Genomic DNA, 26069 nt, shown 5'->3' with positions numbered 1-26069 from the left:
CCACCTATCCACTCCACCCTCTCCTCCCTGACCTATCACCTTCATCTCCTCCCCCACTGACCTATTGTACTCTATGCTACTCTATCCCCACCCCCACCCTCCTCTAGCTTATCTCTCCACGCTTCAGGCTCTCTGCCTTTATTCTTGATGTAGGGCTTTTTCCCGAAACGTCGATTTCGAAGCTTTTCGGATGCTGCCTGAATTGCTGTGCTCTTCCAGCACCACTGATCCAGAATCTGGTTTCCAGCATCTGCAGTCATTGTTTTTACCTAGATGGGGAGTGGGCAGTCAAGCACAATCTCTTTGGATTTCCTGGGGCTCAACATGTCACTGTTGAGCCCTAATCAACATTACTGCTAGACCACAGTAGGAGGTGAAGGAAACATCAAGCCTTCATCCTTAACAATCTGCCTGCCGCAAATAAATCTGTCCATGGCAGTATAGGCAGGAGTGATCAATATACAGACCTTGTGGAGACAAAGTCCCATCTTCACACAGAGGAAGCCCTTTACAGTGTTGAGTGGCACTACCACCACACTAAATGGGATGGGACAGATTTCAAACAGATCTAGCATCTCAAAACCATGAGGCACTGTGAGCAATCAGCAAGAGCAGAATTGTATTCAACCACAATCTATAGCCTCAAGATTCAGCATGTCCCTTTCTCTACCATTACCATCAAGCATGAGGATTAACCCGGGTCAATAGACAGTGCAGAAGTAGCACCATGGATACCGAAAATTGAGGAATAAACAGTGAAGCTATAATACAGGACTAATTGTGTGCCAAACAGCACAGACGGCAAACAACAGACAAGCCTAACTGATTCTGCATCAGACCTCAACTCGGCAGTTCTGAATGCTGATGGGAAGTTAAAAAAATGCACTGGGGAAGGAGACTCCACAAATACACTGTTTTTAATGTGGAGGAGCCTCGCATACCAGTGTAAAAGGTAAGGCCAAGGTACATGGAATAATCTTCAGCTGGAACTGCCAAGTTGACGGTCCATCTTGGCTTGTAGATTAATACTGCAGCTGGAAATAATGAAATGGCTGTTGTTGTTTAACCACAGGATGCTTTGGTGTTTAAGTAGTCAGGGTACAATTTAGCTCACGGACCTCTTCAACCTCTGCGTAAAATGCAGTGAGTGTAATTAATGCTCATTTGCAATAGGCCCAAGATAGTCAGTCAAGTTGGACAATCAGGTCAGGATGATTTGTTTCAAGTTGGCATCTGTAGGCACAACCTTTTCTTTTTGCTGGGATACTGTTGTTCTTATCAGAAGTGAACTGATTATTCCAGGAGTGTATGCATATCTAGAGGCCTATGAAGATTGAAGTGTTTGATTTACAATTGTTGGAATGAGGACCAAACTGCATGACAACATTTCACAAACTGGTGCCTTAAATACTTGGAATCTAATTTTTTATTCTTTTCATGGGATGGAGGCATTACTGGCAAGGCAAGTATTTATTATGCTAAAAGTGCTTTGTTAAGACATTCAGGGAGCATTTAAGTGTTCCTGGGGATCTAGTCACATTTGTGATGACAGATCTCCTTTTGTAAATGACACTAATGAATCAGTTGGGATTTTACAATTGATCTTAGGTCCAGGGTCACCATTATTGAAACAAGATTTACATTCAAGATTTACTCATTCTATTTAAATTCCACAAGTTGTCATAGAGTAATAGAAGTCTGCAGCATAAAAACAGGCCGTTCAACCCAACTCGGCCATGTTTACATGGTGGGATCTGAGCCCATTTCAATCCATGTCCACAGAACATTAATCTAGCCCTCTGGTTTAGCAGTCCAGTGATATTACCACTACACCAACATCTCCACCTGAAGTTTTTAAGACATTGAGGACAGCAGATAGGGGAGATAGAGAGAAATTATTCCTGCAGTAGGAAAGGCTGGGATTAGTAGGCATAGTTAAATACTAGAGGCAGATCGCTAGGCAGTGAAATTGGGAAATATTTTGTAAAAAAGTCGTGGAAATTTGGAATGCTTCTTCCCCAAATAATAACAGTTGCTAGATCAACAATTAATGTTAAATGAGATGAATTTTCCTTGACCAAAGATATTAAGAGATATAGGGCAAAGGCAGTCCTATGAAGTTAGATTACAGATCAGCTACAATTTCATTGAATGGCAAAACAGGATAAAAGGGCTCAATGACCTCCTCCTGTTCCATGAATGATAGTGGCTATATTTCCAGCTACGAGCGAAAGGGGGCAATAACGTTGATTTCCCAGAGGCATCCAATGTCTGTAAGCTACAACATGCAAAGGCTTGGTTGAGCACAGTAATACAATCATTTTGCATGACATATTTGGCTGTCAGCTTTGAACCCTCTTTAACAAGGCAACAGTACTTTCAAGGAGAACAACATTTTGTGATGATTTGGAGATGCCGGTGTTGGACTGGGGTGTACCAAGTTAAAAATCACACAACACCAGGTTATAGTCCAACAGGTTTAATTGGAAGCACTAGCTTTCGGAGCACCGCTCCTTTGTCAGTTGGTTGTGGAGTACACAATTGTAAGACACAGAACTTATAGCAAAAGTTTACAGTGTGATGTAACTGACAGCCGAGAGACTTAACAAACAATCAAGGTATTTTTCAGTGTATAATTTCAGTTACATCACACTGTAAACTTTTGCTATAAATTCTGCGCTTTACAATTGCGTACTCCACAACCACGTGATGAAGCACTCCGAAAGCTAGTGCTTCCAATTAAACCTGTTGGACTATGATCTGGTGTTAGTGTGATTTTTGTGAGGTATGAATTGCGGACCGCCTTCAACTCAAAAACACACTCATTGCTTTGCCTTGGCCAGCCTGTTACAGACACATGAACCATGACGTCATTAATACAATCGCACATTCTGCCGCAATGTGAATTTGCAAAGTTTTCCTACCTAGACTGCCCCAAACTGACTTCCCTGTGGCTGTTTCCAACATCAGCTGTTTACGAGCAATCATCACCTTCAAGCAAACAGCTCCAACCATGCTGCCATCTAGCTGTTAGAGAGAGAGAGAGAGAGAGAAAAAACAAACCTCAGAATGTGGACTGGACTTGAAGAGTACCAGGAATTGTAGTGAAACATTAGAAACACATGGTCAGTAACTAACAAATCCAAACATCTCTTACACACGTACACTCCCACTCATTCACAATAACTGATAAGCTTGACACATGTTACATACATACACACACGAGCAAAGTACAGGAATCAATAGCTGCATCACTCTGACCTGTTCCTTACCTCTGCAATCGCCTGATCTGCCGACTCCATTGTCTCAAAGGTGACAAATGCACAGCTGTAATAAACAGATGAATAATGATCAGTACAGCATAGCTGGTGTGCGACAGCATCAGCGGAATCACAAACACATGAAGAACGCAGACAGCAGTATGAAACAGCAAGGTGGGTGCCTTGGGAGCAGGGAAGAGGGAGAAAAGGTAAGATGGGGCAGGACTCCAAAAACTACACCTCCAGTCAGACAGGTCACTGTTGAGTGGGGCCAGTTAACAGCTAGATTGAACACAGGGCAACTACAGAACACCAGGTGAGATCAGGTAATAGGTTTGAGCCCAGCTGCACACTCTGGGCTAAAATGTCATTGTGAATTGCCCTGCTGGTTACATGTAATCCACATTATTAGTGTGGGACTTATAAGTGAAGAAGGATTAACTTATAAATTAATCTCTACGTTAATCCTTCTTCACTTATAAGTCCCATCCTGCAGTAGGAGGGAGATCTGTGCTCTGCAGCATTGAAAAAAAAACAGGTTGTTGAAGGTCAAGCCTTTTAGGTAGAGTCAAATTAACCACCATCTCTTAATCACAGCATCCTAGAGTAGTACAGCCTTTGTTGCAAAGAAGTGGCAATATAGAATTACGGACTGTACACAACAACTGTACACAACATTGGTGAAACCACATGTAAGATACTGTACACTGTTTTAAATTCCTTACTTGAGTAAGATATATTCACATCGCAAGTAATTGAGAGAAGGCTGACGATTGGGGTAATGAAAGATTGAGCTAGTTGGGCCCATATTCATTGCAGTAGAGAAAAATGTGAATGACCTTATTGAAACAAAGATTCTGAGAGGATGCTTCCCCTTGTGGGGAAGAACTAGAATTGGGGAGGAACTAGAATTGAGGGCTCTCAATTTAAGACAGAGGAGGAGGAATTTCTTCTCTTTCAAGGTTAACAGTCTTTGAAATTCTCTTTCCCAGTGAGTGGGGCAGGCTAGGATACTGAGGTAAGACAGGTTTTTGATCAATAAAGGAGTCAAGGATAATGGGGAAGAGGGGCAGTGCTGCAAAGTGAAATTGGGGCCTCATAAAGTCAGCCATGATCATAAATGGAGCAAATGTGTTTAGCTGAATGGCCGACTCCTATTCCTCTTTCTTATGAGAAGGAAACTGTTTCGACAATCAAGTGTAAGCAAATAATTCCTGGGAGCAAACCAATGAGTCCCACTCACCTTGCTCTTGCCCAAATCCCTTCAGCCTTTATGTTGCATTAGATTAACAGAGAAAGGGTGACAAGATTCACAGCATATCAGCAAACAAGCCAAGAAAAGAACAAAATGTTTTTTTTTGGGAGCAGTTTGTGGTAGAGCCCACGAGGGAACGGGTGATTCTGGATTTAGTGATGTGTAATGATGCAGACTCGATTAGGGAGCTGAAAGTGAAGGAACCCCTTGGGGCCAGTGACCATTATATGATAGAATTCACCCTGCAGTTTGAGAGGGACAAGATTGAATTAGACATAACGGCATATCAATTACTTAAAGGTGGCTACAAAGACATGAGGGAGAAGCTGGCCAGAGATGACACAAAGACAGGTGGAGGGGCAGGGAGTGTTGAGGTAGCAAGGAAGTTGCAGAAGGGCTTGGACTTAGGCGACTGGGCAAATAAGCTCTGAGTGAAGAAGGGACAGCCCTTTAGAACTCAGATGAGGTGGACTTTCTTTAGCCATCGAGTAATTAACTTGTGGAACTCATTGCCGCAGAGGGCTGCAGAGGACAAGTCACTGAGTGTATTTAAGACAGAGATAAATAGGTTCTTGATTAAGAGGATCAAGGGTTACAGGGAGATGATAGGAGAATGGTGGTTCAGACTCTATGGGCTGAATGGCCTAATTTTGCTCCTAAAATTTACGGTCTAATGGTCTAACCCCCTAAATATCCAATCTGCTTGATATACGTTCCCAGCTTGACTTAGGAGTGACAAGAGAGAAACACCCCGATTTCAATCAACATTTTCGGAATCACGATCATATTAAGATATTTTGTTGAAATGGTGTAAAGCACCATAATTGGTAAAACTACTGGAAAAATCAGAGGGCAATAAAATGAATGTATGTTTTTAGATATATGGTTAAAATTGACTGCTGAGCCACTGATTTGTGAAGAGTATATTATACCATAGTCACAAGGAGCTGGATATTCGCATAACTGTCGTAAAATTATGGAGGGATCAAAACCTCAGTAGAAATAACGTGAACGCATGGCTATCTACTTGTTGAAGGATTGGACTATATCCATCAGTTGAATTTCCTTATTTTTGATAATTGTATTGACCATTAAAATTGCTGACTTAAAACAATAATATTTTGACAAAAAGGGGTCATGGTGGCTCAGTGGTAAACACTGTTGCCTCACAGCACCAGGTACCCGGGTTCGATTCCACCCTCAGTGACTGTCCATGAGGAGTTTGCACATTCTCCCAGTGTCTGAGTGGGTTCCCTCCAGATGCTCCGGTTTCCTCCCACAGTCCAAACATGTGCAGATTCGATGGATTGGCCATACTAAATTGCCAACAGTATCCACCGATGTGCAGGCTAGGTGAGTTAGCGATGGGAAATGTAGGGTTACAGGAATAGGTGGGGTCTGCCTGCAATGCTCTTCAGATGGTTGATGTGGACTTGATGGGCTGAATGGCCTGCTTCTAAACTGTAGGGATTCTATGATTCTGAATCAGCCATCTTGTTGGATCACCAATTTGTATGTAGATGTTGCCATGAACACTTTAAAATATTCAACAGTATTTCACACAACAGGGCAATATAGACTATACATTGTTGATCTGGAGTCATATGAAGGCGTAGTTAAGGATGAGGAATTTGCTTCCCTAAAGTACATTAAATATTACACATAGAAAATTTTATATTATACATTCATATACAACATATGTTGGTGAAACAGATAGATTTTTGCAACAATCAATTATTGTTTTGCAATCACCATTACCGACGGAAACTTTAAGTTCTAAATGTACTACTTCAAATTTATATTCCAACAACTATCACGTTTATATAAACGATTTGATGAGAATTTAGGAGACATGATTAGTGCATCTGTGGATGACACCAAAATTGGTAGTATAATGGACAGTGAAGAAGGTTATCGAAGATTACAAGGAGATCTTGAACAATTGGGTATGGGCTGAGGAGTGGCAAATGGAGGTTAATTTAGGTAAAGGCGAGGTACAGGTCATTCTGTTTCGTCAAGTTTGTTGTCGTGCGATTGATGAACTGGGGACATTGTTTCTAAAGCACAAATGTGTGTTAGCTGTAACGCAATTACATCGCTAACACTTTACATGTTGTTTCTAAAGCATGATTTTTCTGTAAGGCAGGGTTGTACCACATTATAGAAGAACTGACTGTATTGCAGTTTGGTAAAACAGATAAGAGCAGAGCTTATACAATTAATGGTAAGGCCCCGGGTAATGTTGTAGAACACAGAGACCTAGGAGTTGGGTACATTCTTTTTAAAAAATTGCGTCACATGTAGACATGGTGGTTAAAAAGGTATTTAGCACGGATGCCTTCATTGCTCAGACCTTTGAGCATAGGAGCTGGTATGTAGTGTTGAGATTGTACAGGATGTTGATGAGGCCTCTTCTGGAATACTGTGTACAGCTCTGGTAGTCCTGCTATAGAAAGAATATTATTAAGTTGTGGAGGGTTTGGAAAAGATTTACCAGGATATTGCTGGGAATAGAAGGTCTGAGTTTTAAACATAGGCTGGCACTTTTCTCGCTGAACCATAGGAAGTTGAGTGGTGACATTGTAGAGGTTTCTAAAATCATATGGGGCATAGATAAGGTAATAGCAAGGGTTTTTACCCAAGGGTGGGGCAGTTCAAAAGCAGGGGGCATAATTTTAAGGCGAAAGGACTAAGATTTAAAAAGGACATGAGGAACAACTTTTTTTTTTTACACAGAGAATGTTTTGAGTGTGGAATGAACTGCCAGAGGAAGTGATGGATGCAGGTATAGTTACAACATTTAGAAGACATTTGATAGGAAAGGATATCGGCTAAACACAGGCAAGTGGAACTAGTTTGATTTGGGAACATCGTCGACACGGATTAGTCTGACAGAAGGATCTGTTTCCAAGCTGTACGAGTATGGGTTACTAGTCCAGCATCATTACCAATACGTCACTGTCTTCCAGTATAATTGCACTGGCAGCTTGCCAAGCACAGAGTGCTATATGTACCACTCACTTCCTGGGGCTGTCCATGGTCAGGTTGACAATGGTCCCAAAATTGGAAAAGGAGCTTCTCAGCATCTCCTCAGTCATCCCCATGCCATGCACATAGATGGTGTTTCCTTTACGGGGTGCACGGAAAGAGTCATATCCTGCGGGAGAAGCAGCATTCGAGTTGAGGCACACAATAATTAATATTTTCATCCATTCTCCACATTCACAATGACTGCCGCCACCCCTCCCCACCCCATTCCATAAGATCTGGGCTGATCCACGCTCCCACCTATCCCGATAACCTTTTACCCCCTTGTTAACAAGGATTTCTCCACCTCCAACTTCAAAAGATTCAACGATATTTTCAGAAAGAATTCGACAGACTTACAACTTTCAGATGGAAAATTTAGTCTTATCTTGGTTTAAATGGGTGACCCTTATTTTTAAACAGTGACCCCCAGTTCTCAATTTTCCCATAAAAGGTAACATGTTCTCAAACTTCGACCTGTCAAGTCTCCTCAGAATCTAATATGCTTCAATTAAGTCAACACTTCCTCTTCAAAACTCCAGTGGATACAAATCCAGCCTGTCCAACCATTCCTCATGAGACAATTCAACCATTTGAGGTTTTAATCTGATAAAAAACTAAATTTCTTCCAATGCATTTACACACTTCTTTAAATAAGGTGACCAATACTGCACAAAGCACTCCAGATGTGGTCTGATTAGTACCCTGTGCAGCTGAAGTATTATCACCTACTCTTGTATTTAATGCCCTGGCAATAAATATAAACAATCGATTAGCTTTCCTAATTGTGTGCTCTACTTTCAAACTAACTCTTACTGATTCATGTGTTGATACACCTAGATCTCTATGCATCTCAGTTCTGCAATCTCATTTCATTGAGAAAAAAGGCTTTGCTTTTAACTCTTACTGCCAAAATGGACAATTTCACACTTCCCCACATTTTATTCCGTTTGCCGTACCTTTGTCCACTCACTCAAACTACACCTTTGTGTAACCTTCACGTCCTCTTCACAATTTAATTTCCTATCAATCTTTGTGTCATCACAAATCTGGCAACCATATCTTCATCCTTAATAAAAGCATAAAATTTTTGTGAAAAAAAGTTCCACAATTTTCTCAATGGCTGGCTATATCTGCATACTAACCTGTTGTAATTCATGAACAAGAATACCTCGATCCCTCTGCAACTTAGAGCTCTGCAATCTCTCAGCATTTAGATAAGGCACTTACTTTTCCTCCCAAAATGGACAATTTCACATTTTCCCATGTTTCACTCCATTTGCCATATCTTTCCTTCTCACTTATCTATATCACTTTGCCTATTCCGCAACTTACTTTATCACCTAACCTAAAGCTCTGCAATCAGCAAATTTGGCAGCAATACTTTCTGTCATTTCATCATCATTTATAAACATGCTAAACAGCAGAGGACCTAGCTCTGATCCCTGTGGCAGACCAGTCAAAGTTGATGCAGTGGTTAGCACTGCTGCCTCACAGTGCTAGGGACCAGGTTCGATTCCAACCACAGGTGACTGTCTGTGTGGAGTTTGCACATTGTTCCCGTGTCTGCATGGGTTTCCTCCAGGTCTTCCAGTTTTCTCCAACAATCCAACAGATTAGGTGAATTGGCCAGGCTGAATTTCATCTAGTATTGAGGGATTGTAGGTTAGGTGCATTAGTCAGGGGTAAACATAGACAATAGGGTAAGGGAATGAGTCTGGGTGGGTTACTCTTCGGAGTACTGGTGTGAACGTGTTGGGCTGAAGGGCCTGTTTCTACACTGTAGGGATTCTAATTGCTAAACTGGTTTAAAAAATCCATTTTGAGGGCTTGAAGAGCCTTTCTTTTTAAAAATGCTGGAGATCTCTATGACTCTATGTCTACTCTGTTTCCTGTGAGGCATCCAATCTACAATCCACTTGCTACCCCATTCAGCATGAACTTTATTTCTATCAGTAATCATTGGGGTGGAACTTCATCGGATTCTTTCTGGAATCCAAGTACAGTATGTCTACTGTTCCCCTTTATTAATCTGTGGCGATATTCTCTGGAGAAAATTCGTCAGTGGCTTGACAGGGGAGATGTCAAGAAAATGTCTCCCGTGTTTGGGGAATCTGAAACACGGGGACACAGTCTCAGCATAAGGGGTCAGCCATTTAGGACTGAGATTGGAGAGCATCATCATTTAAAGGGCTGCGAGTCTTCAGAGTTCTTCACTCTTGAGGGTTGTCAATGTTCAATCACTGGGTATATTCAAGACTGACATTAACAGATTCATGGGCTTTGAGTCACAAAATGTGGGAATCAGGCAAGAAAGAGGAACTGAGGTAAAGATCAACTCCCCTAATTATCTTTGGAAACATGGTGAATCTTCATGATCTGCTGCAACCGAATATATGAATAATGGAGCAATTTCAAGGGGTGTTCAGCCAACACCTGCGCCTATTTCTTATGACTCAGTCCATTAGCATGAGCCTGATAAACAGATGGTGCAAGTTTCCCAAGAAGCAGGTGACAGAACAACAACCACCCTTGTTAAGTCTGGTCCAGAGGGACAAGTGCGCAAACAATTAATTAAAATAAACTACACAACTGGAACTTAAAGGCATTAGGATAAGACTTCGATATCCCACGGGTAAAGGAGAAGTGGGGGGTGGGTTTTGTAGGGAAGCAAAAGCAACCTCTCTGGGTTCTCAAAGTAACCATGCCTATAGAATGGCCACCTGGGAGAATCCGGGCTGGCAAAGTCAACACAGCAATGGGACAAAGAAAATTACACTTACTTCGATAAGAGCCATCACGGTCCCGGTCCCGATCCCGATCCCTGTCCCTGTCTCTGCCACGGTCTCGGTCTCTATCCCTGTCGCGATCCCGATCACGGTCACGATCCCGGTCACGCTCTCTATCCCGATCACGGTCCCGATCACGGTCTCGGTCCCTATCCCTATCTCTGTCCCTGTCTCGCTCGCGGTCTTGGTCTCTGTCTCTATCTCTGTCTCTATCTCTGTCTCTATCCCGGTCTCGATCCCGATCTCGATCTCGATCTCGATCCCGATCCCTGTCGCGGCCTTTGTCACGATCTCTTCCACGATCCAGATCTCGCTCAACGTCCCTGTAGCTGTCGCGGTCCAGCTCCTTTCCTGATTCACGTTCCTCCTCTCGATCTTTCTCACGCTCACTGGAGCTCACAAAGCTGAGGACAAACCACAAAAAGCTTAGGTTATTTCTGAAGCTCCTTCACCACTTCCCCAATAGCTGTGCACTGATGACTGAAGGAAAGATAACAGGTTCATTAGAATCCATTACAGGTAAGATTTTTCAAAAGCGTTTCATTTATGTGGCAATTTTAATGAAACAAATACCTAAAGGCATTTTACAAGAGGTAAAGTGAAACTGAGTCATGTAAAAAAAACAGTTGGTTATAAAACGTAGATTTCAAGCTTCTTAAAGCAGGAAAATGAGATAGTGTCAGAGAACTGGAGCAAGATAATTCCAGATCTTGGGGCCAAGAACAACTGAAAGCATGGACACCAATGATGGAGTCATTATAACTGGGACACTCAAAAGACTAGAATTCAACAAGCACCTTATCTTGGAAAGTTGAGAGCCTGGAGGAGATTACAGGGAAAGCAAAGGCCTTGAAGGATCTCCAAACAAGATCACAGCATTGCTTAGCCGGGGTCAATAAGTTCCATGATATCAAAGGATATGTTGTTTTTGAGCAATCGTGGTCTTGGTTGAACAACACGCGATTGAACAGAGCTAAAAGCCGTTTAAGAGAAAGTATATACATGACTTTAAAGGGACTTTTATGTCTTCTGCCTTGCACTACAGCTGTTAGTTAATTACTGATGCAAAATAATCCTCTAAATAAGAAGCAGTAACTGATTTCATGATAGACTCTGCTGAGTCACAGTATAATATTTCCAAACAAACTCTTAACCTCGAGCTGACCTCAGGGATTTCTAACAGCATCTGTTTACACAGATTGTACATCACAGGAAAAGCCGATATCATCCATGGGCTCTGTTATGAGGAATATTGGCAGAGACTTGATCCAAGTTTAGAAGCTTGAAGATGACTTGATTTAAGTACGTAAAATCCTGAACTGTCTTGACAACTTGGGCGTGAAAAGGAGGTGGATCAATCTTGAACTCAGGGGCACTATTTAACAATTGGCCAGCTTGCTAACACCTGGAGACATGTGCAGTAGAAGCAACAAATTTGGAGTCATAGAGATACACAGCCCGGAAATAGGCCTTTCAGTCTATAATCGTTCATGCCAACCAGATATCCTAAATAAACCTAGTCCAATTTGCCAGCATTTGGCACATATCCCTCTAAACCCCTCCTGTTCACGTACCCATTGAGATGCCCATTTAATTTTGTAATTGTACCAGCCATCGTCATTTCATCTGGCAGATCGTTCCATACACACTGAACGCTCTGCATCCTTGTAAATCTTTTCTGAATCCTTGCAAGTTTCATAACATCGTTCTTATAGCACAGAGACCAGAACTGCATGCAGTACTCCAATAGTAGCCTAACCAATGTCCTGTACAGCAGCAACATGACCTCCCAACTGCCATACTCAGTGGACCAAGAAAGGCAAGCCTATCAGACTCTGTCTACCTGTGACTCCATTTTCATGGAACTATGAACCTGCAAGATTCCTTCATTCAGCAACACTCCCCAGGTCCTTACCATTTCAAATAAATTTAAATAAGTGATAAAAACCAAACCAACATATAAAAATGAAACACAAATAAATGAAAGAGTACATTGATAAAGTCAAGTAGCATTAAACAAAGCAGAATTTTTTTAACTTGAGTATGAGTATGCGCAGTCAGCACTCATCAATGGTTCACGGGTGTTGGCAGACACAAAGTTGAAAATTAAGGGTTTCCTTTTTAGGGGAGGACTGAAGAGAATTTGTTTTCCTCAGAGGGCTGTGAAGCCTTGGAACTCCCTGCCTTAAAAGACAGTGGAGGCAGGATGATTGAATATTTTTAAAGATGGAGATGTATAGATTCTTGTTCGGCTACCTAATTAAAGATTATCAGGGAGGCCTGTGGTCCTAATTCATATGTTTGTTCATATGAGGCTCCTACCATCCTTCATCATCTAATCCCATCAGTATACTGCTTTTCCCCCCTATTGTTTAGCTAGTTTCCCTGTAATGTATCTATACTATTTACCTCCACTTGTCACTGTGGTAATGACCTCCATATTCTTGTCATTTACTCTAGTAGATGAACCAGTCACTAACTTACGTGTGCTGCAGTTATATTTAACCTTCTCTCCATCCAACCAATTGAAATCTGCAATTGTAAAGACTTAATTATGTCTTCCACCTTTTTGAGGACAGTCCCCAGCCTATTCTATTTTCCCTGATGGTTATAACCTCTCAGTTATGGCGCCATCCTCATTTGCATTATTTCCAGTGCCACTACATCATAAGAATTTAAGAACATAAGAAATAGGAGCAGGAGTAGGCCATCTGGCCCATCGAGCCTGCTCCATCATCCATGGTTGATCTTTTCATGGACTCAGCTGCACATCCCCGCCTGCTCAGCATAACTGTCAACACCTTTGCTGTTCGAAAACCTAATCTTTGTCTTAAAATTTTCGAGCTTAAAACGGACATAGTACTCAAGGCTTTATCTGGTAGTAGAATGCTGTTTTTGATGTCAAGACAACAAACATTGCTAAAGGAGTAGCATGTACTCAAGAAACGATTAAAGGGAACTGGCAAAAGAGGCAGAAGTGAGAGGAGTGTAATGGTTTCTTTTTTTACTCAAGGTTTTATTGTCTGAAATACATTGTCTGAAACATGGTATAATCAGGTTCAATTGTAGCTTTCAGGTGCACATAATTGTAAAACACTCAGGTCGTATGTTTATATAAACAACCCAGCGTTTCCTCACCTCTACCTTGCTCAAACCCCTCTATTGCCTTTGAATTATAAGACAGCTTGTCTGACAGCCAGAACCCAATGAGCACAAACCATCTCAGAACTGATGGATGAAGTTATGGCCTTTGGCCCCAGATGTCCATTTTCTAGACAACAATACCATCCTCTCCCTGACAACTGTCTGAGGCTGACTCAGTCTGCTCAGGAACATGACATTATATTTGATAGCAGGTTGGCCTCCACCCACAAACCACACCATCAAGGCCACCTATTTCCACCTCGGAATACTGCCCGATTCCATGCTTCTTCCAACACATCTGTTACTGAAATCATCATCCCTCATGCCTTTGTGATAGCTGTGGACTTGAATATTCCTACGCAGTTCTGTCTGGCAACTCCTCTTCCTCACTAAAGGTGAGCTCATTCAAACGTCTGCTGCCCCCGTCCTCATTTGTACCAAATTCTATTACCCAATCATCCCTGAGCTTACTGACCTACGTTAATTTCTGACTAAGAAGTGCCTCAATGTAAAAATTCTAATCCATGTTTTTGAATCTCTCCATGGCTCCATCCCTCCAATTCCAAAGCCTCTGAGACCTCTGCATTTCTCCAATTCCAGACCTTGGGCACACTTGATTTTAAACTCCTTGTCACGATTAGCCGTGACTTTAGCTACATTGGCACTGGGCCCTGGAGCTGCCTCACTAAACCTCTTCATTTCTCTTCCTCACTTTCACCTTCTGAGACACTCCTTACAGACTACCACTTTGACGAAGCTGTTGATGATTGGCCATGATATCTCCTTTTGTGGAATAGCGCTAAGCTTTCTTTGATCATGCATTGGGATATTTTGGATGAGGTGCTTTAAAAATGCAAGTTGTTGTTGTTTGTGGATGCAAGGTTGCACTGAGCAGTTCCTGTCTCAGCTGCTTACCTGGGTGGCAGAAAACATTCTCAGACAGAGAGCAGGAGAGACATTTGTTTGTCAGTCGTTAATCAATAAAAGGTAAAGTTTTAACAACCAGCAACTCAGATGATTAAATAAGAAAAATAGGAGTACCTTTCATAAAGAGTCTTCCTCTGTGGACGCTTACAGACCTAAGAGATCAAGATGTACTGATCAGTGGAATATGGCAAGAAAACACACGATATTGCTACAACAATAAAAGACCCTCAAACAGGGTAACCGCTGAACCAATAAATAATCAGAGATGAATCCAGTCATCTCTCTTTGGGTTGGATGCTGTGGAGTTGAGAAACTGCGGAAAATAGAAAAACTTGCATGCCTGCGAGAGTGTAGATGCAGAAGAGGCAGAAGCAGCACTTGCATTTGCTCACAAGAGGACCAACTTCAGCCCCACAGCATTATATTTGCAGGACCTGATTCTCTCAGGCTGGACTGGAGGTGGTGAGGTGCTGTGGGAAGTTTGGATAGGCTTGTGTAGTTGAGAGATCATGGGCATTATCACTGGGACACTGGCTTCCCTCACCAGCATGTGCAACAGAGACAGCACATAGGTACCTGAGCAACAGCCATCTGGACAAATGATTGGAAAAATAGCACAGAGGCCGGACAGCCTCCATTTTAAGTTAATTGGAATGCCTCACCCACACCATTCCACAATTTTTACTTTCACATTTTCCCACTGGGAAACTGATGATGGTGGGAAGATCCGTAGCCATTGAACAAGTTTCCAGCCACACCAAATTCACTAGGATGTGGCATGGGAATGTGAAAATCAAAATCTAAGGATAGCTTTTCCTGGAGGCCAGGTGTCAAAGGTAAACTAACACTCCCTCACCAAACATCTCTCCAACCCCATGGTCGACAGGTGAAATTGTTTATTATTTTGACCAGGAAGATAGAAAACAGAAGCAAAAGTAAGTCATTTGATCCTTTATGTCTGCTTTGTCATTCAATTTGATCCTGACTGATTTTCTACCTCAATGAATTTCTTCATACCATCCTCATATACTTTGATGTCTCAATGATTGAGTTTTTTGACACAGCTCTATAGGGTAGAGAGTTCCAAATTATCACCACTTTCTGGATGAAGAATTCCTGTTCACCAAATGCTAGATTTCCTATCCTTTATTCCCTGAATTCTAGATTCCACCTACTCAATCAATGCAAGGAGAAATGTTATTTTTCATATAAGCTGTCAATATATGTAACAATTTTGTACATTTCAAGTGAGATCATCCCTCAGTCTTGTAAACTCTAGAGAATATAATCCACTTTTAGCTGCCCATCTTTGCAGAGAATTCCTTTGATTTGGAAACATGATTGCTTGGATTGTATAAGTGTGTGCGTGCACACACGTCTGTATGAATTCATCAGGTCCTCAGCTACGCAATTACTAAAATAAACTTTCAGAAATGTACGTCTGTCATCATTGAAGTTACTCATGTACGCCTAAGTGTTGTCATTGCTAATAATTGTACCAAAAGAACATTCCTGTACCTTATGTAACCATCTGAGCTAAAAATAAATCTGACGGCTTAGCTTAAATGTGAACGATCAGACAAGTGCACTGTCTTTCAAGCTATAATATGGTTCAGTAAAAGCATTCCCATACAGAGAGAAGATATAATTGTTTACATTTTCCCACTTGCATAAAGTCTTTTGTGATAAATTATTTATTCACAGTAGATTAACATTCACAACCATTTCTAATTGCCCTTGAGAAGGTGGTTGTAAGCTCTCTTCATGAACCACTGCAGTGCATATGTGTAGATACAACCCAAAGTGCTATTAGGGGTGGGATTTTAACCCAGCAGTGAAGGAACAGTGATATAGTTCCAAATAAAGATGATGTGTGGTTTGGAGGAGAATGTTTAGATTGTATCGGCTGCCCTTTTCCTTTTAGCGGTCGTGGATGTGAAAGGTACTGTCAAAGAAGGCTCACTGAGTTGCTGCTGAACATCTTGTAGATGGTATTCACTTCTATCACAGTGTGTTGGTGGTGGAGAGGTATATGTTTAAATTGTATGTGGTGCTGATCAAGTGGACTGCTACGTCCTGGAGAGCTACATTCTTCCAAGCAAGGTGAGTGCATTCCAACTCAGCCAATGGGGAGAGGAACATGTGTGGAGACAGGTCAGATCAGTCGATAACATCATTACTTCTGTGTCAGATGTTCATTTCCTTGAACTCGCTATGGAAACATGAGGGTGCAATCTAAGATGGCAGTTCTCTATCAAATCATATGTGAGTTTATTTTAGCGTCTGCTGGTGCCTTGGTAACACATTGGAGCAGGTTCTTTATATAATCCTAATCACTTTCAGTCTAACAATTTCACTGAATGAGAAGTAGGCAGGTTTTATAAGGAGCAAGCAATTTACTTCACTTGAATACTGTCTAGGCAGGGCGTATTTGAACATCTATTATCCTTTATTGTCGTTAACGCCAGTCCTGGAGGTTAGAATATACCTGCTTCTAACCACTACATCCACCTATCAAAATACATACAGTGACAAACCATTTGATTATGAACTGACCTCCAAGTTGTCATCATCAGCAGAGACACTTCGTTGAAAAGGCTGGAATGAAGGGGTTGGTCCCTTCTCCGGATCCTGCAGAGATAAACCAGCATGATTCAGTGAGTCAGACGTGCTGAGGATTTTGCCATTTCATTCAATCTGAGGGTATTTAATACTCAAACACTCCAAGAGCAGCTCAGACTCAATCCAGCCAGTCACAAGCTGCATCCAGCAAGAAAACAAAAGGATTGCTGCAGCAATTTGTGGCCCACAGATGGAGACTGAGATAATTGTGAATGCCTTCATCAGAAGCATCCAGGTAAATTGTTCACTGTGGAGAGCTGTCTTGCGACCAAGGATGCATGAGTAAAAGTTGGAATTTGGGGATAAGCTGGAAAAGGGGTTGAACATGTTCACCCAGAGAGCTCTGAGTACCAGTAGCCAGAGTAGCTATAATGCGAACCTTAAAAATAGCTTTGAGAAATATTTGAGTTATAGAGAGACAGGGTACAGCTATAGGAGAGAAGCTGGGAGGGTGGGGGATAAATTTGTTGGGTCTTATGTTCTGCTGCCTGTTCCCAAATGTTTGTTCATCCCCCACCCTCTCAGCTTCTCTTATATAGCTGCTGCCTATCTGAATTATTTATCAAAGCTACTTTGGGGTGACAGGTCAGAGTAAATCAGCAACCCAGTAAACTGGGTGATATATTTGTTACTGGGCATGCTTTTTACAGGATCAGTTTCACCATCTGTATTCTCTACAGAACACGGTTACAAATTGGATCTCCATTGTCAAAAACATACTGAGACTCCCACATGGATACAAGGGCTCAGTTTTCAAGGAAACCAGGTTATTGAATGGGATATACTCAATAGGCTTCAATGCAGTGGCAGGGGGTTAGCTATTCAAAACACTGGCTTACTACAATGGTCTACTTGCTAAACATGTAAAGGTATGTTCGACTCCATTGCAGACAGAAGGCCCCATTCGCGGGGCAAATGTTTCATCAGAGGGAGAAGAATCCATTGGGCCCATTCATCTATTTGGTGCCTGCAAAAATGAATTGGACCAAGTGCCCCATCAGGGAAACTGCCTCTGTCAGGGAACTCTGTTCAGGAAACCAATCCACTGTGGAGAGAGTGACAGTTTCTTCTCAGACTGTTCTGAGAGGCGAAAGGGGAATAAAATATCTAATGCAAGAGCACAAGAACTGATTGTTACCTCCATAGTAACAGACACTGTGCCTCACTAACGGCTGATTAGTTATGCCAGTGAGAATGGGGGGGGAGCGGGTACGATAAGAAAACCAGTCTTTCCTCCTCACCTTTAGCTTTCCTTCCAAAGTTCGTGAGCGTTTAAAACCAGAGTTCTTGTTTTCTGCCTTGATGGCACTGATTGCTCCAGATTTCACCAGCATTTTTGCCTGCTCTGTTGCTGTAGCAGTGTCAATGATGGGTTGATCAGAAAGAGCTGCACAAAAGAGATACAAGGCTATAAATTCCAACAAGTTTTTTAAGAATATGATCTCCCATTCACAAATCCATGCTGCTTACACCCAACCAGAACATGAATATCCAGCAGTTCATTTATCACACCCTTTATATTAGATTCTAGTATTTTCCGAGTACTCATCTAATGTTAAGAGGTTGGTAGTTCTCAGTTTTCTCTTTTGCTCCTTTCTTAAATAATGAGGTGACATTTGCTAGCTGACAACTGTAGGAATCATTTCAGAACCTATAGGATTTTGGAAGATGATTACAATACATTGTCTATGTCTATAGATAGCTTCCTCAATACTCTGGGATGCAGATGATTAAGTCCTAGGGACCACTAATTTCAACATTCAGGACCACTAATTTTTCCAGTAAATCCTCATACAAATTTCCTTTAACTCTTCTTTCTTTCCAGTCACTCGGATGTCTATTTCTGGATTCTAATAGAGACAGAGTAATTGTTTAGCTTATCTACCTTTCTCTATTCCCCATTACAAATGCTCTTCACTCTGCCTGTGATAGATCCACATTCATCCCACAAATGTTCCCTTTTTTCAAGACAACATCTTGGTCAGAGTCGATTTGCTAATGAAACAGCACTGTTTTCCCCTATATTATAAATTGAAATAATTTGAAATCTTCCATTCTTGCATTTGTCCTGGGGAATGCAAAGCAAAATGTTTTGGAACATGTGTCTCTCTTCATCAATGTATACATTTTAATACATGTTTAGAAGTATTTTTTTAAAAATCAGAAGCATTTTAGTTGAATTATTTTCAATCCCATTACACATGGTCTTAACTACCTCCTTCTGTGCAATGACAGATTGACTAGTCTGTCAAAGTGAAAAGATCTCTTGTTTAAATTGAACATAGTGAGGGACGATGATGAATCAGAAAGCTTCTGACAAGATTGGATCAACAACTTTGACTGGATGCAAGAGTCAAAGCCTTACAGTTTTTCACTCTTTACTAACATGTCACTCACACAAAGGATTTCTGAGAGAGGTATAGCAAGTAATTACATCAGCATCAGCACATTATCAAAGGGACTGTTAAACCCTAGCGGTGGCAGACGATTAATCACAATGGGTAATGCTAGATGCTGGTCTCGTTGGATGGCCACATAACACAGAATGCGAATGAGGTTAATAGTTTCCTCTCTAACCTAGAGCTGATTGCAACATGCCACCTCCCATCACTCATCCTTACAACAATATCAACTGAGGAAATTGCTCCAGCAAACTGGTATACTCACATCGTTTAATTCCACCCTGGTTTGTCTGAGCTGCTGAACTTTGCTTCTTCAAAGCCATCAATGCCTTTTTCTGAAAGGCAAGTCACACAATCAGGAAGAACTCGGCTCTGGAACAATCAGAACCAGATGACATAACTGACTCCACTTCGGTAACATTTAAGGAAACAAAGAAATCATTGGTTTGTGGGAGGGAAGTGCAAAGATAATTCACTCCCTCCATCCATCCATACAATCCAGTATGGCTTGAACAAAAGATTTGTATTTCTAAGGCACCATTCCCAATTCCTTCCAATCTCATGAAGTCCCAAAGTACTTGACAGCCAATTAAGTACTTTTTGAAGCACTATTACAATGCAAGGCAACACATCAGGCAATGTTTGCACAGCTCCCTCAAATAACAATGTGACATCAACCACCAAATCTGTTTCAGTGTTGTCAATTGAGAGATGATATTCCTGGAATATCATCCTTCTTCCAAAGGTACTGTGTAGAATTTTTGACATTTGATGAGAGGGCAGAGGGAGTAGTAATTTAATATCTCATCCAAAAAGCAAATGGTGTAGAGCTCCCTCAATAACTCAACATTACCAAGGGGACAACTTCTGGCTTCTTTTGGAAGAGTTTCATACAGATATAAGGTTTTCAACATATTATGCATGTGAAATCACAGAATAATATGAAGGAATACAATGTCTGAATTCAAAAAGAGGATATCTGTGTAACTTTGTAATCATCCAGACTCTCACTCTGAGGTTGACTCAAGTTGATGTTATTCTTGGAGGTTTGTTTAGGTGTGACATTCCCATTTCCTACTGGCGTTCCTAGTCAATTCCCCACCATCATGAAACTGCACCCCTAATTACATAAAGCGAAGGAAAAGGTTGCAAAGAAAACAAATAGAGAATATCATATAGATAGTAAGTTTCTTTTTGCTCGCAAGAGCAACTGAAAAAAAACTAATCTACAATTGAAAGCAAGTCCAGGGTAATCGTGAATGGTTAGCAACCTGAGACAGGTCAATAGAAGACAATCCTTCCCTCTCTGATCTGCACTAATGCCATGGTGATCACTGGACCTATATTGTAAGTAATTAGAAGAAAATAATTGCCCCTGTGGGCCTGCACCGTTGGCATGGTGATCACTCTACCTACAGGATAAGTCAATATGAGTGGATAATTGTCCCTTTGGTCTGGACTGTTCCCATGGTGATCACTGAATGTGCAGGATAATTAACTGAGATGACAATTGTGCCTCTGGCCTGCACCATTGGTATGGTGATCACTGGACCCGCAGGGCAATTAAGTGCGAGATAATTATTGCCCCTCTGGCTAATACTGTTGCCAAGGGAATCACTGGGCCTCCACTCACCTTCTTTTTGAGTTTGGCATATTTCTTCTGCAGAGCCTCTTCCTCCTCACTGAGAGCGGACGGGAACAGAGTCATTATTCCCTCTTTCGCCCAACAATCCTCCGATTTAAAGCAATAATCCCCAGCAAATCTTCTTCTTTATCCCACGTTGCGCCAAAAAGGGACCAAAAAAAATGAAAACAACGGCGCGCGCCAGTGACGCACCGATGACGTCAAACGTTCGGTTCCACCATTTGAAACAGACTTCCATGAATAAAGAATCTATCTCCCTCTGGATCGCTCCAGTATTTCTAAAAAGCTATTTTTTTTATTTTTTTTGTTTTGTGTCAAAAAGAAAGGGACGCAAATCAGCCCCTTCAGGGATATGCCCGCGGAACGCGCCGCCATCTTTGATAGTGGCAAACCGCCACGAAATGGTCGATCATTATTGATAAGACTGGCGGAAAAACGCGTTGGCCATCTTTGTTAGTGGCAAATGCCGACCGTCGCCTTCAATGGGACCGTTCTGGCCATCTTTGTTAGTGGCGAATATCGATAATTACTTTTCAACGGAGGCCCATTCGGCCATCTTTGTTAATGGCGGCGGTGATGCGGCAGGACAGTCCCAAGGGAGCGGGCGGGGGGTGCAAAATGAAGCAGTTCGCCGGCCATCTTTGTTAGTGGCAGACTTCGCCAGACGTAGAAAGCCTGCCTCTTCCCTAGTTTTTGCTAGTTTTGAAATCACGACCAGCATAAACGACAACAATCGCCGCCACTGAAAAGCCGTGATACGAGTGTTTGCGATGTCCGTGCTGAAAGGGAGCGGGCAAAGGTCATTTTCAGTTGTACTGCCGGGCTAAAGGTCAGAGGTCCCGGTGGTTGCCAGGCAGAGATGGATCAGGAAAGAATTGGTAAGAGTTGGCATGTTGCACACGTAAGAGTTTATGTTGTTTTAATGTAGAGTTTCAAAGTGCTTTGAGGAAGACTGTCTCATCAGACTTGTTCATATTGCTGGCTTTTCCTGCCATGGGTTAGTTATTGTATCACTGGAAAGCAAAGACAAACGTGTAATTCAGTTGGGGATTGTGCCTGCATCCTCACAGGACAACTTCTGATTCTTATTTGAGGTCCCTCAGTGGGTCTTGTTGTAGGATTGCCACACAGGCTCATTGGAGAAAGGCTCCTGAAACGATACACAGGCCCACAGGAGGAGGTCATTTAACCAGTTGTTTCCATACTAGTACTCTTCTGAAGAGTACCACCACTACCCTTTCCCCCTGCAGTTGTGCTAATTTTTGCGTTTTTAATGCCTTGATTGAATCTGCCTCCACCACATGCTCAGACAGAGCATGCCAAATGTTTTTTGTGTAAAAAATGCGCCCCCCCCACCTGCACTCAAAGTTCTCAACTTCCATCAGTGGTAATGGTTTCTCCCTATGAACTCCGTCTGGTCCCTTCATGATTTGGAACACCTCTATCAAATCTCTCTGTTCATCATGTAAAACAGTGTGAGGTTCTCCAATAAACCACACTGCAAAAACATTTCTGTAAATTTTCTCTACAACCTCTTTAATGCCTTCATATCCTTCCATGAAATGGTGCAACTCATGACTTGAGCTTAGTAAGTAACAAGTGAAATACAGCTGCCAATTCAAGACTAAACAGCAATTTTTGGATGTGTTTTTGAAGATATTTTCCAGTCAACCTGTTCAGAAATATTACGACACACCACTGCAGCAGGTGGACCTCGTACTTAGGTTTTCTGGGCAAACGTGAGGACTGCAGATGCTGGAAACCAGAGTTTAGATTAGAGTGGTGCTGGAAAAACACAGCAGGTCAGGCAGCATCCAAGGAGCAGGAAAATCAATGTTTCGGACAAAAGCCCTTCATCAGGAATGGAGCCTCCAGGATGGAGAGATAAGTTGGAGGTGGGGTGGGGCTGGGGAGAAGGTAGCAAAGAGTACAATAGGTGAATGGGGATGGGGATGAAGGTGAAGAGCTTCAGGGCAGAGGAGGTGACCTGGGGGTTGCAGTGAGAGAGAGAGAGACTCACTGAGATTCTAGTGGAGAGAGGAGGAGAACTTTTTCAAGGAATGCAGCCTTGCAAGAGGATTCGCAGTAAGGTTAAAGTCAATTAGGCAAAAGTGAGGACTGTAGTACTGGAAATGAGAGTTTAGATTAGAATGCTGCTGGAAAAGCCCAGCAGGTCAGGCAGCATCCGAGGAGCAGGAAAATCGACGTTTCGGGCAAAAGCCCTTCATCAGGAATCCGAGGAGCAGGAAAATGGGTCCAGACATAGGAATGCTATCACTGTGCCACAAGACTTTCTTGATCCTTTTATTCTTGCAAATGTGTCTGGCTGACTGCTCGGTTTGTTTGGGCATCTGTGCTTGTGCAGTGGAACAGTTTTTCTTTCGTTTTTGTTTATGGCATGTTGGGGTTGCTGATCAGGCCAGCATTTATTGCCCATTCTTAATCACCCTGGAAGCGAAGGTGATGGTGAGCTGACTTCCTAAGCCACTGCATCCCTTGTTAGCAGAGTTAGATGCTTGCTTACTTCTGAAGCAAAAGGCTGTTCGTTTCCCTCTTAAGACTGTGATCCTGAGTGAGTGCTGCACTCTAGGTGGAATTTTATTTTGGATGAGATGCTAAAATGAGACATCTCCATAACCCCAACCTTTCTCCACCCAGCTGCCTACTTGGGTGAATGTAAAAGATTCCACAACATTATTTTAAAGAGCAGAAGAATTCTGCCTGCCTGATATTTACCCATCAACCAGCATTTATAATACAGGTTATCACGCTGCTGTTGTGGGAGCTAGCTGTGTGCAAATTGGCCCCTGTGCTTTACATAGCAACAGTAACTACATTTTAGACGCACTTCATTAGTTGTGGAGTGCGTTGGGATGCCCTGAGGTTGTAAAAGCTGCAAGTCTGACTTTCTCGAACAGATATGTTTTGACTTTGATTTGGTGACCAGTTGTGTGATTCTGCTGGTCCTGTAGTTAGTAGTCCTTGGGTGCTCATGATCTTCCCAAGTCTTTGCCTGCCTTTGTGTCTTCTGATTATGATGTTAGGCTGGGAGTAGAATGATCAGCCTGGGTGGGCAGGCTGGACTCTGGAACGGAGGGAGATGGGTGGATGAAGGAGTTTTCTTGAGTGATTGGAGGGCATGGGAGCTACTGAGTGCTCAGCTTTTGTCACTGGGAGAAGCAATAGAGTGGGACTTGGTCTGTGACTGGGAATGAGCCTTCCCCTTAGCTCCTGCAGCTTTTACTAGCCTCCTTGAGTGTACAGATAACTTGTGTTCTTCTCACCACCTCCATGGTTTGGCTTCTGAAACAGGAGGAGGTAGTTCAGCCCTTGCATGCACTGGCCCTTTGAAGCAGCAGTTCTGTTGGTTCCTCCTCTCTACCTCCTTAGCCCTGGAAGTTTTTCAGTGTTTCAGATTACAACGTACTGTGTTAAAGAGAAAAATCTAGTCGTCCTTCTGATTCTTCAAGTCACCTTCGTGGGTGGCACGGTGGCACAGTGGTTAGTACTGCTGCCTCACAGCGCCAGAGACCCGGGTTCAATTCCCGCCTCAGGCGACTGACTGTGTGGAGTTTGCACGTTCTCCCCGTGTCTGCGTGGGTTTCCTCCGGGTGCTCCGGTTTCCTCCCACAGTCCAAAGATGTGCAGGGTCAGGTGAATTGGCCATACTAAATTGCCCATAGTGTTAGGTAAGGGGTAAATGTAAGGGTATGGGGTGGGTTTTGCTTCGGCGGGTCGGTGTGGACTTGTTGGGCCGAAGGGCCTGTTTCCACACTGTAATCTAATCTAAAAAAAATCTTAAATCTGTGACCTTTGATTACAAACTCTTCTGGCCCTGGGAAGAGATAACCAAAGGTCCTCAACTGTAAGAACCTCCCCTGATTAGTATTTTACATTTCTGTTGTGTAGAAGTGCCTCCAAAGGATCCCCTTGACCTTCCTTTGTCCATCTTGGAAGTGGGCTGCTCAGGAAAGTTTGAGTTGATCACAGAGCCTGCGAGAAAGAATGGGTACATCTTCCCCTTAGCAACGGTGAGTATTTGCACTTTTATTCCTTAGTAACACAAGCTGTATGTGAGCTTGCACATCCATTTACCAAAGCAGTTTGACTGCAGCAGATGGGAGTACCCTTTCATGTGCTAAATGAAGTGTGTGTATGAACAGGAACTGCGACTATCATCTTGAGCTATAAGAAAAGCATTGATTTCTTAGTTTGTGGGCGGCATGTGGCACCGTGGTTAGCACTGCTGCATCACAGTGCCAGAGATCCCGGTTCAATTCCCGCCTTGGGCAACTGTCTGTGTGGAGTTTACACATTCTCCCCATGTCTGTGTCGGTTTCCTCCGGGTGCTCAGGTTTCCTCACACAATCCAAAAATGTGCAGGTTAGGTGATTTGGCTGTGCTAAATTGCTCATAGTGTTAGGTGAAGGGGTAAATGTAGGGGAATGGGTCTGGGTGGGTTGCACTTCGGAGTGTCGTGTGGACTTGTTGGGTCGAAGGGCCTATTTCCACACTAAGTAATCTAATCTAATCTTGAACAATGCCAAGTGTTGATGGCTCCTCTGGTAGTGCAGCACAGTGTAATTTGTCGTCATGTGCATCCCCAGCAAAGGGGAGTGGAGTGGGTGTGGTAGTTGGGATGCCATCTCCCTCCTTTTACGGAATGGGATCATTTCCCCCCATACCCCCCAACCCAACCTCCTCCACGTTCACCTCTGAATCACAAACTTAGAGTCAGAGGTGCGCACCATGTGTCACAAAGCTGGTTTCTTTTTTTGTAAAAGCTGTTCTTTTTCTCAAGGATACTATGTCCTTGGTTTTTATTTTAGAGGGGTAATAAACTGCTCTTATTTCTGATTAGTCTGGTTTGGTACAGAGATTAAACTGTAGTGAGAGGACTTTCTGTTTATATGTGACCAGATGAGACTTCAGGCCAAAGTGATCATGATTAGATTAGATTAGATTACAGTGTGGAAACAGGCCCTTCGGCCCAACAAG

At 42.5% G+C, this 26069-nt stretch overlaps 2 protein-coding genes across 3 annotated transcripts in view; one reads left to right on the top strand and one right to left on the bottom strand.

The window, feature by feature from the left end:
- Positions 1 to 21409, bottom strand: part of nelfe (negative elongation factor complex member E) — a 25343-nt gene extending 3934 nt beyond the window's left edge. The window contains exons 1-9 of one of the 2 annotated variants that reach the window (XR_006309599.1): positions 21060 to 21409; positions 19692 to 19761; positions 18266 to 18411; positions 16959 to 17033; positions 14517 to 14554; positions 10326 to 10735; positions 7537 to 7672; positions 3273 to 3327; positions 2925 to 3023 (exon numbers count right to left, since the gene is read on the bottom strand). Coding sequence is in view for 1 of the 2 variants with exons in the window: in XM_043678182.1 (XP_043534117.1) it covers positions 2925 to 3027; positions 3273 to 3327; positions 7537 to 7672; positions 10326 to 10735; positions 14517 to 14554; positions 16959 to 17033; positions 18266 to 18411; positions 19692 to 19761; positions 21060 to 21134 (1108 nt within the window). In the remaining variant the exon portion in view is untranslated. Of the gene's footprint in view, positions 1 to 2924; positions 3028 to 3272; positions 3328 to 7536; positions 7673 to 10325; positions 10736 to 14516; positions 14555 to 16958; positions 17034 to 18265; positions 18412 to 19691; positions 19762 to 21059 lie in introns of both variants that reach the window. The other variant, XM_043678182.1, reaches the window with a different exon arrangement.
- A 305-nt stretch (positions 21410 to 21714) lies between these two features.
- skiv2l (SKI2 homolog, superkiller viralicidic activity 2-like) overlaps positions 21715 to 26069 on the top strand; it is a 55115-nt gene continuing 50760 nt past the window's right edge. Inside the window, exons 1-2 of the mRNA XM_043678180.1 lie at positions 21715 to 21949; positions 24981 to 25102. Coding sequence (XP_043534115.1) covers positions 21931 to 21949; positions 24981 to 25102 — 141 coding nt within the window. The 5' untranslated portion in view covers positions 21715 to 21930. The remainder of the gene's footprint in view (positions 21950 to 24980; positions 25103 to 26069) is intronic.

This window comes from Chiloscyllium plagiosum, chromosome 37 (assembly GCF_004010195.1).
Source record: "Chiloscyllium plagiosum isolate BGI_BamShark_2017 chromosome 37, ASM401019v2, whole genome shotgun sequence".
In the NCBI taxonomy this organism is placed as follows: domain Eukaryota; kingdom Metazoa; phylum Chordata; class Chondrichthyes; order Orectolobiformes; family Hemiscylliidae; genus Chiloscyllium; species Chiloscyllium plagiosum.
This window is presented reverse-complemented; position numbering and strand designations above follow the sequence as displayed.